Consider the following 11090-nt stretch of genomic DNA (forward strand, 5'->3'; position numbering starts at 1 on the left):
ATGTTGAGGCTGAGTCAGGCACAATTAGCATTTGGGTGCTTGCTGTGTACCAAACACTATGCTAAAGGTTACTTGTCAAGGACAACACTACAATGCAAACAATGTTTCTCTTTTTACAGATGAAGAAATGGATTTACAAAGCCATTAAGTAACTTGCCCAATACCACGTTGCTAGAAGACCGGAGAACTGGATCTTTTAGAGCTTACACACTCAACCATTCTTACATTGTTTTCTACAATTCTAGCCAATGTTTTTTCAAGATTAGTATTCTGTTTACCCCCTTACATTCCACATTCCTATCATTTCACTATATTTTCGAACTCTATTTAAGTATTCTTTATTTCACAAGGAGTTACTTTAACTTTATATTCCCTGTAGCAACATCTCTCTCTCATTAAACTGCCAACCTGCTAAGTTGATGACTGTTTTTTTTTTTTTACATCCTTTTCACTCAACTCTGGCTTCCATCCCACCCTACTCCAATACAAATACATGGGTAGATGATTCAAGACTCTGACCCTTGCTACCACTCTAAGCACTGACTCTAGCCAGACCCAGACTCTTATAACACTAAACTGCTTGCAGATCATCAGAAATGCCCATACCCTCATTCATGATACTTTCCTCCTTTTCAAGACTCAATGTAAAGGTATTCTACACTGGACAGATGATAAAAGTGCCCACTTGAGGCCTCTGTGCCCCTACAAAACCCTTGTACCTGGATCATATCACTTGATGGATTTAACTCTCTCCCTAATCTAAGTCTTGATCCCTAATGCCTGCTGAAGCGCCTGGCACACAACAGATCTTTTAAAAATGCTAGCTGAATGACTGGAGAGCTGAACTCAGCAATTTAACTTCAATAAACCATGCAGCTCCGACTCACCCCAAAAGAAGAACTAACTATCCTATTTTAATTTAAACTCAAGTTTAATGAAGTACATAAAAGAAATGAAGTACATAAAAATGAAGTACATAAAAGACTTTGTCTTCCACAAGAATCTGGTATACATCACTTCTAACTGCAGAACTTATATTTCCCAGAAAGGCTTTCTTTGAAGAAAACATTTTAGAGTTACGTTTTAGGGTTAAATAAGATTGATACTTTATAGAGGATTCAGAACATTTTTTTCAATTGGTAATTCACTAGACTCTTAGTAGATTATTAGTTCCTGTCTACTAGAAATTGGAATAATCTTAGATCAAATTTCTTTAAAAAAATTTTTTTTTCTCTTTTTCTTCTTCCCCTTTGACCTGGTGAGCAGGAAATAAAAATCTGTTTTTTTAAATTTATTAAGTTCCAGGATAGATGTGCAGGATGTGCAGGTTTGTTACATAGGTGAACATGTGCCACGGTGGTTTGCTACACCTATCAACTCATCACCTAGGTATTAAGCCCAGTATGCATTAACTATAAAATTCCTGAAATTCAGCTCAGATGATTCTTCCTTAAGGAAACTTTGACTCCCAACCTCTTATTCCTTTGCCACCTTTACGCTCTTCTCAATCTTTTATTATTTCATTCACCCTCCTAGACTTTCAGTACCTTTGGAGCTGTCTTTTTATCTCTAAAAGACTATTAACGTGCCCACTATATGACAGCTACTCCACAAACAGCGGTGAATGGAATCATTCAGTTTTAGAGTTAAAACGAGTCCCATACAGCATTCACTTCTTCCTTTCCAGTTTGCCTCCTCCACTATTTTGCTCTAATGATGTTTCCCATATAACTTATATATAATTTCAAATATTTCACATAATTTCATGTGATATTTAATCACAGTCTAAACATTCTCCAGTATAAAAACATAATTAACTCTTTCTATTCCCTAGAAAGGACATACATCGTGATGATTAGGAAGAGTAAGTGGAGAGGAAACATGCGGCAATACAGGTGTAGTATCCCATATTCAAAAAGCTTGGGACCGGAAGTGTTTTGGATTTCAGAATTTTTCTGATTCTGGAATATCTACACACAGCACCTTGGGGATAGAACGCAAATTTAAACGCAAAATTCATTTGTGTTTCTTATACATATAGCCGGAAAGTAACTGTATACAATTTTAATAATTTTGTACATAAAATGAAGTTTTAACTGTAACCTATCCCACGAGTTGAGGTGTGGAATTTTCCACCTGTGGCATCATGTTAGCACTCAAAAAGTTTTGGATTTTGCAACATTTCAGATTTTGGACTAGGGATGCTCAACCTGTATTACATTCATATTTAACCAAGTAAATGTGTTAAGAGACCAGGAAATCTGAGGACAATAACATCTTTGAAATCCCTTTAGCCATTACAGTTTCGAGTAGCTCTTTTAGTAACACATCATTATTAAAAAGATTACAAGATATTCTCCAACAGTGGACTTAAAGACCCAAAAGCACCTTTAAATATTTTACTTAAAATACTACCATTTCATGCCGGGCGCAGTGGCTCAAGCCTGTAATCCCACACTTTGGGAGGCCGAGACGGGGGGGATCACGAGGTCAAGAGATCAAGACCATCCTGACTAACACAGTGAAACCCCATCTCTACTAAAAAAATACAAAAAAACTAGCTGGGCAATGTGGTGGGCGGACACCCCGTCTCTACTAAAAAAATACAAAAAAACTAGCCAGGCGATGTGGTGGGCGCCTGTAGTCCCTGTTACTCGGGAGGCTGAGGCAGGAGAATGGCATAAACCTGGGAGGCGGAGTTTGCAGTGAGCCGAGATCGCGCCACTGCACTCCAGCCTGGGCGACAGAGCGAGACTCCGTCTCAACAAAAAAAAAAATAAATAAATAAAAAAATACTACCATTTCATTTGTGAAGATCACAGCCCTCTGATAAATCCACAGCAAAAAGGTGTGTCTCACATGAGGTTCATTAACAGATCAGTGACAACTTTACGGAAAGATTTCTAGACTGCTATGATGAGATCAAGTATATTCCGTAATTATGATAAACACAACAAAAATAAATCACCTATCATCATCCTTTCCCACCGAGGTAGAAACAAACTACATATTAAATATGTATTGTATATTACACCATAAGGAGGAAAAACAAGTAGACATTAGTGACAGACAACATTAGCCACACTACTATTTATTTTTAATTTTTTGAGACGGAGTTTTGCTCTTGTTGCCCAGGCTGGAGTGCAATGGTGTAATCTCAGCTTACTGCAACCTACGCCTTCCAGGTTCAACCGATTCTCCTGCCTCAGCCTCCGGAATAGCTGGGATTAGACGCATGCGCCACCACGCCTGGCTAATTACTGTATTTTTAGTAGAGATGGGATTTCACCATGTTGGTCAGGCTGGTCTCAAACTCCTGACATCAGGTGATTCACCTGCCCCGGCTTCCCAAAGTGCAGGGATTATAAGGCATGAGCCACCAGACCCGGCCTACTATTTTTATCAACTAAGATTTAACCACGACTTGCAAGTCATCACTCAAATTTACAGAGTTAAAAAACATTATTTTCTGACTAGCTATGTTTCCTCTTATATAACAGACCAATTAAGCTAGCAACCACGCTTATGAAACTTATTTAGTTAACAGCATAAGCTCTGGAGTTGGATTGCCAGGGTCTGAATCCAGGCGCTTCCATTTACTAACAAAGCTCTGTGCTTTTTTTCTTATTTATATAATGGGGATAATAATACCTACCTTGTTGGGCCTTTTCAGAAAATTTAACGGTTTAAACAGATTTAAATTGCTTAGGATACTGTCTTGTATACAGAAAATGCTTAATAAAAACTCATTATTAAACTGTATGAGCTATCTAGTTTCCTACCAGTATGTCTGTATCAAACTTTATAATTAAAAACAAACAAAACAAACAAAAAAAAACACCTTATTTCAATTTTGGAAAAAAACAAAACAAAAAAACCGTAAGGTAAAATGGCCATAGGTTGGTATACCTGAGCAGTTTCTATTTTCAATTTGTCAATGTTGAGAGTGTTTCTCTGTATTCCACTGGCAGCCAATGACAGGAGCTGCTTCAGAGCTTTAATATCTTCTTGTACCTTAAGCATTGCTTTTGAAGACATTCTACTAATTTCTTCTTGAACTTGTTTCTGCTCCTTCACAAATTTCCTTAAAAAATATATATTTAAAACTGAGTTTTTAAAAATGTATCTTTGGTTTCCTACAAAAATATATATATACTTAAAACAGTCCAAGTGTTTTAAAAAACAAAACTAAAAATTCATCTACAGTTCACACTTTTTTACAGAATGGCAGTTATAGAATTTTAATTCCCGTTGTTCTGCTTTCTTTCTGATTTCTAAAAGCATTAACATGTTAACCCTAGTTAAGAGATACTCCTCTAGGATGTGATTTGAGGAGGAAGAGATGCTCGCCTTAAGAAGTATTCTAGAACTCTTCAAGTGTTATTTATCTTCACTTACTGGAGATTTTCAACATCCTGGCAGATGACAGGAGGTAGATTTTCATCCTTCAGAGCTTTACTATCCCTAAGAAAAATGCAAAACATGTATAAAGATCACTGAGATTTTAAAGTTGACGGCTGAGTTTTAATAGAGTATTAGAGTATTAAGACACAAGAAAATATAGCAAAAAAGCACGTATAGCTTCTTTGGATGATTTCAAAGTTCTTTATAAAAAACAATAAATTTCTTGTAAATAGGATCTATAAAATAATTTTAACAATTCGTCTGACATGAAGATTTCTTATCTAAGAAGACTGGCATCTATTAAAAACATATTTAAAAGCATTTGACCAAATGTCTAACAAAAAACTCAGAAAATACTGCAAATTGGGTGAGATGTTAAACTAAGTTCCCTCTGGCTTAAAGATTCTGACTGACAATTTGTTCAGTTCCAAAATATTAATGTATTTATTAAAGAAAGCTACAAAACTTCTCATTTCAATTAGTTCTTCAACATGCATTAGAATGAAAAAGTAAGACCTAGGCAGAGCTTACAGGAATAAAAAATATTTAATGAGAACAAGAACAAGTGAAATTTGGCATGCTGCAATGGAATCATGAGTTAGATTTCATAACCCTTATGCAGATCTTAGTTTCTCTAATCTTCTTCATTTAAATAGTAAGCTAAAATACACATAGGATGTTTGTAAGGAGTGAATTTGTCATGCATTTATGAATGCTTTATTTAATATAGTACAAATCATGTAAGAAAATATAATTGGTAATAAGAAGAATGACCATCTTCAAACATCTATATGATGTATATGGAGGCTACTCTCCTCACTGAAAACACCAGGACATAAAATGGGACTGGCACAATAATTCATATCTTCTTTAAATGCTCCAAAGGTAAAGTTCCATGAGTTGTTCAATATTTAATAGACTAAAGAAATAAACACACATATTTGTATTTATTTATATTATTTAGGGAAATACCAAACACCTTTCTAGAAAGAAAGAGTTTTAAATTTTTTTAATGACTAAAAACTAAAGATTTGACCTTTCATTATCTTTCCAGAACATGTCTATTATTTTACTTTTAACAAATACCATTAAAAAGTTTTTTCTCCTAAATGTATATGATTCTATTTACTTCCAATTATACCATCTGTCTACAATTTAATAAGTTAAACTCTTCAATTAAAATGTCTTAAGGGTAAATTTGTAAACTTACTCTGGTCTTGTTCCCGTTTTATCACCTAGAAAATTCAAGAAGCTTCATGTAAAAAAAGTAGGTAATTGAATACCACACTCCAAATACAAGTTTTAAATTAACACAAATTAAAGTACAAATATAAACTGTTAAGCATTTTTTTGCTTGCCTCTTAAACGTCATGTGATGTCATGACTAGCCATGAACTCAGAAGCACAGCATTTTATGAAGACATCAGTACACATAAGCAGATATATATGGCAGATGTACATCTACTTTCAAGGGCAAGAATCTTCCTTTCTCAACCATCTTCCATGAAAAATATCCTGTATGGAAAATGTACGTTGTTGCCTACCAGTTTAACCCCTGAAAACTTTACCTGACACTTTTTAAGGTCCTATCAGTATAGAATACTATGTCAGATTACCTGAACTTCTCCAATCTGACAATCCCTTAAAACAATTATCACAATTTATCTTCCCATCTGCCATGAATACCTTATCACACCCTCACAACAACAGACATATTTTTTAAAAAACCTTTGCCAGTTATGTAGGTGAAAAATGCCACTTCATAATAATTCTTAGTTTATATTTGGTGAAGAAAACCATTTTCTTCAAATGCTCATGAGACAAGTATATTTCTTCTTTTGTGAACTGCTTGTGATATGCACACTTTTTTTGAGGTATTTTTCTTATTTATTTCTAAGAGCTTTTTCAACATTAAGTATATTATTTGTCTCCTTTACATAATTTCGTATTTCTAATATTAGACCCTTGTTAAGATATATCTCAATTTCAGAGATGTTAAAATGTGAAAAAATAAGCACCTAAAAATCAAGCATTTTGGACAGACTGCATGAACCCAGGAACTGGAGACCAGCCTGGGCAACAGGGCAAAACCCTGTCCCCACAAATTTTTTTTTCACTTTTGAGATGGAGTCTCACTCTATTACCCAGGCTGGAGTACAGTGGTGTGATCTCAGCTCACTGCAACCTCTGCCACCCGAGTTCAACCGATTCTCCTGCCTCAGCTTCTTAAGTAGCTGGGATTACAGGTTCCTGCCACCATGCCCGGCTAGTTTTTGTATTTTTAGTAGAGACAGTTTCACCATCTTGGCCAGGCTGGTCTTGATCTCCTGACCTCGTGATCCACCTGTCCCGGCCTCCCAAAGTGCTGGGATTACAGGCATGAGCCACTGCGCCTGGCCAAAAAAATTTTTTTTAATTAGCTAGGTGTGGTGCTGTGTACTTGTGGTCCCAGCTACTTAGGAGGCTAAGGTAGGAGAATCACTTGAGCCAGGGAGTGGAGGTTTCAGTGAGGTGAGATCACACCACTGCATTCCAGCCTGGGTGACAGAGCAAGACTCTGTATCAAAAAAAAAAAAAAAAATCAAGCATTTTACTTTCCTCATTTACATTTTACCTCTGCACATGGGGTTTTACTTTTCTACCTCTTTCATCCAACTGTAATTTATGTTTCCGTGTTTTGTATTTTACCGATTTTAAGATTTTTTAATTTCATATTTAGTATCTCTAATATTGCCACCTATCTTCTATAGATGTCCTAGATTTTACAAGATATGGAAATAAAATTAGGGATTTAATTTTATGTTTTTCCAAATAATTCACCAACTTTTAAATTGACTAGCATATTATTTCTTTGATATGACATTTTATATTTTGTAAATACTTATGTACACACAAACATGTATATAAAAAACTTGAACCTGTTTTTACCATGGATCCCTGATTAACATGGACCCCCAATTAATCTACCTAGCTTTGCCTCAATAATACATGTGGACCACTACAAAAGCTTCCTAACAGTTCTCCATGTCTATTCTTCCCGGATGCTATTTTCCATATGGCTGTCAGAAAGCTCTTAATCTTAAAATACAATTCTCATCACATCCCTTTAACAGACCCAAATTGCCTGAGGTATTAATATAATGACAAAACTCAACGTGGCAAATAAGGCCTCCATGACTTCTGAAACCTCATCTTTCTCCTCTACGGCTAATCTGGCCTTCAGTCATTTCTTCAAAAGGGTCAAGGTCCTTCTCATCTCTAGTCTTACTCGATGCTGTCCCCTCTTCACTGAATGCTGTTTATTGCTACTCTCCATCTGGTTAAATCCCACACTAGTATGGCAGAGCCCAAGCTAACTGATACAACTACTAGAAAAAAAGAAATCATTTGGATTAAAAAAAAGAATCCCTTGATATGAGCACTAGATAAAAGGAAACTGGGATGTAGTAATCGGAGATCCATAGTAGAAACACATCCAAGTTTTTTATATATATGTTTGTGTATACATAAATATTTATAAAATTTAATGCCATATCTAAGACATTTATTGCATTTATTCTATATATTCTCCTTGCTCAACTCTATCTTAGGTACACTATGAAAGCAGGAAGATGTGGAGAGGGGCAGAAGAGGGGAGATTAATTTCTCCCATTTATTTATCTTACTCTTCTGCCTTAGCCTGCTCTTTCAGCCTAAAAACAATTATAATAGAGAAGCACTCTCATGCTTAAAATAAAAGTAATAAAAGTGGTACCAGGCTATTCCATTTTGAACAAATAAGCTGCTAAGGCGGCTTTCCTAATTATGGAGTTGCTACAGAGAAAACTAAGTAAAAACAAACTTTGTTTAGAAATTAGTCAATTTTCATTGAAAGAGAAACCTAAACTTTTTTTTTTTTTTTTTTTTGAGACGGAGTCTTGCTGTGTCGCCCGGGCTGGAGTGCAGTGGCCGGATCTCAGCTCACTGCAAGCTCCGCCTCCAGGGTTTACGCCATTCTCCTGCCTCAGCCTCCCGAGTAGCTGGGACTACAGGCGCCCGCCACCTCGCCCGGCTAGTTTTTTGTATTTTTTAGTAGAGACGGAGTTTCACCGTGTTAGCCAGGATGGTCTCGATCTCCTGACCTCGTGATCCGCCCGTCTCGGCCTCCCAAAGTGCTGGGATTACAGGCTTGAGCCACCGCACCCGGCCTGAAACCTAAACTTTGTAAAAGTTTAAAAAGGTTTTACCAACTTTTAAAATAGTAATTCAACCTAGAATAGTATCTCCTTATAATAAAACCTGTGTCTGTTTTTTTTTAAAAAGTCATATGGATACACAGATACTATTTCACATCTTCATCCATTTATCTCACTCTTCAGAGGTCAATATGTATGTATACACCCTAGTATATATTCTAGTGAAACATGCTTTCATCAGAAGCAGAAGAGATGGTGCAAAACAAAGTAACACACAGAACAATAAAAACATTTTCAAAATGAATTTGGATTAGCAAATTTTTAAAACCAATATTCCATGTGGCAAGGGCATAGCAAGAAAGGTATTTTCATACCGGTTGGGGGTAAACTGGTAAAATCTTTCTAGGAAAGCGATTTCACAATCTATATACTAACAGTTTCCAAAATATCCCTCTCTTTAAGCCAATGATCCAATTTCTAGGTATTTTCCCTAAGAAATAACCAAAAGTATAAACAAACATTGATAATAAAAGGAGACACCTACGTGTCTGGCTCTGCTAAGGTTTTACAAATAGCAACCCTGAAACCATTTCAGATAAGGAAAACTAAAGTACACAATATAAGTAACTTCAATAAGGTCACAGAGCTTATAAGCAGTTGAGCCAGGATCTAAACCCAGGCAATTTCACTCCATAGTAGACACTCTTAAACTACTATATTATGTTGCCTTTTTAGATAAAGACACCTAATGTTTTATTTCCCAGAGTAAAACATCTGGAAATAAACATCTAACAAGCGAACAATGGTTGACTAAATTATCCATCCATAAAACTGATATTAAGCAGCATTAAAATATTTAAAAAGAATTACCGAGAGACAAATGCTTCTGATATGTTACATAAAAACAGACTACAAAACAATACTGCATATGTATCATGATCCCTATTAAAAAATACATATTCGTATACACATTAAGATAGCTACATAAGACATGCACATACAAATCTGTTATCTACAAAAATAAAACCTTAAATGAACACACACAAAATTTGTGAAATAATACAAACAAATTTAAAAGTAAAACCTGTTACTACTAAATATAAACTACTAATCTTTCACACAAAAGAATTTACAGCAACCTAGACATTCCCTCAACAGTACTGTTAGAACATAAAAGTTACAACAGCATTACTTACTCTTTTTATCTGAGGAGCTACTGAAATCTATACCACCAAGGCCTTCATTGCCTGCAGTTGAAGTAGCTGCTGTAGTTCCCAAAGTCAACCCTAAAGCATTCTGTCCAAGTCCTATAAATAAAACATCACTTATGAATTCCATTGAAAGACAACAAATTTCTTTCCTTACTGTTCAAAGGACTCTAATGCTTTTAAAGTTAGAACCTAGATTTTCTTCATATTAAGCATAATACATTTCTTCATATTAGGCAAATAACAAGAAATAAGTCTGGAGCATGTTTTGGTCAAAGACTGATACCCTTTCTTGAATGCAATGGTATATGTAGTTTGGATGATGCGATTTGTCATTATTAGAAGGGCCAGAATGTATATCAATTTAATATGTAGACATTCAATCTTTATTTGTTATAAAGCGGTTTTGTTAGAGAGGGTTTTTAAATCCTCTCTACAAAAGCAGTTTCAGTTGGTGTATTTTCAGGTGAATACATCTTGCCTTCCAAACACACTTCGGAACTGCACACTTTTAAGAGAGCCTAGTATGAATTTGTAAGATTTGAATGTAACATGTATTGAATATAATTTCATACTCCCAAGTTCTTTTCACAAAACTTAAAAAACAGTATTAGAATTCATTTGTTTATTTAAATCTTCCCTCCCCAACAAAAGGAATATAAAGGACCAGACTATGGTTAATCATAAGTCATTAATGTATACTTGTGAGTCAAGTAGCAAAATTTCAAGCATCTTGTGTTGATAAATCTGTATTTCTTTATTATTATTATTATTGTTGTTTTTGAGATGGAGTTTCACCGTTGTTGTCCAGGTTGGAGTACAACAGCATGATCTCGGTTCACTGCAACCTCCGCCTCCCCAGTTCAAGTGATTCTCCTGCCTCAGCCTCCCAAACAGCTTGGATTACAGGCATGCAGCACCATACCCGACTAATTTTGTATTTTTACTAGAAATGGGGTGTTTCACCATGTTGGCCAAGCCGGTCTCAAACTCCTGACCTCAGGTGATCCACCCGCCTTGGCATCCCAAAGTGCTGAGATTACAGGTGTGAGCCCCCGCACCCAGCCTAATAAATCTATACTTCTATAAGACCATGCATTCCTGAGCTGATATAACTTTTGTTCTTTTTAGAAAAAATGTTATCTCTAGATCAATTTACTGACTCCTTAAACAGGCTCTTCTTTGTTTTCTTATCTAGTTAGTCAATATTGAGAAAGAGGAAAATGGATTTCTAAAATACAGCTAATAGGTTGGGTGCGGTGGCTTATGCCTGTAATCACAGCACTTTGGGAGGCCGAGGCAG

At 35.7% G+C, this 11090-nt stretch overlaps 1 protein-coding gene across 1 annotated transcript in view; it reads right to left on the bottom strand.

The window, feature by feature from the left end:
* The window catches only part of NUPL1 (nucleoporin like 1), a 48520-nt gene that overhangs the window by 17629 nt on the left and 19801 nt on the right, over positions 1 to 11090 (bottom strand). The window contains exons 5-8 of the mRNA XM_011959127.1: positions 9776 to 9943; positions 5615 to 5639; positions 4399 to 4464; positions 3910 to 4084 (exon numbers count right to left, since the gene is read on the bottom strand). Coding sequence (XP_011814517.1) covers positions 3910 to 4084; positions 4399 to 4464; positions 5615 to 5639; positions 9776 to 9943 — 434 coding nt within the window. The remainder of the gene's footprint in view (positions 1 to 3909; positions 4085 to 4398; positions 4465 to 5614; positions 5640 to 9775; positions 9944 to 11090) is intronic.

Source organism: Colobus angolensis, unplaced genomic scaffold, assembly GCF_000951035.1.
Source record: "Colobus angolensis palliatus isolate OR3802 unplaced genomic scaffold, Cang.pa_1.0 Scaffold113, whole genome shotgun sequence".
Classification (NCBI taxonomy): Eukaryota; Metazoa; Chordata; class Mammalia; order Primates; family Cercopithecidae; genus Colobus; species Colobus angolensis.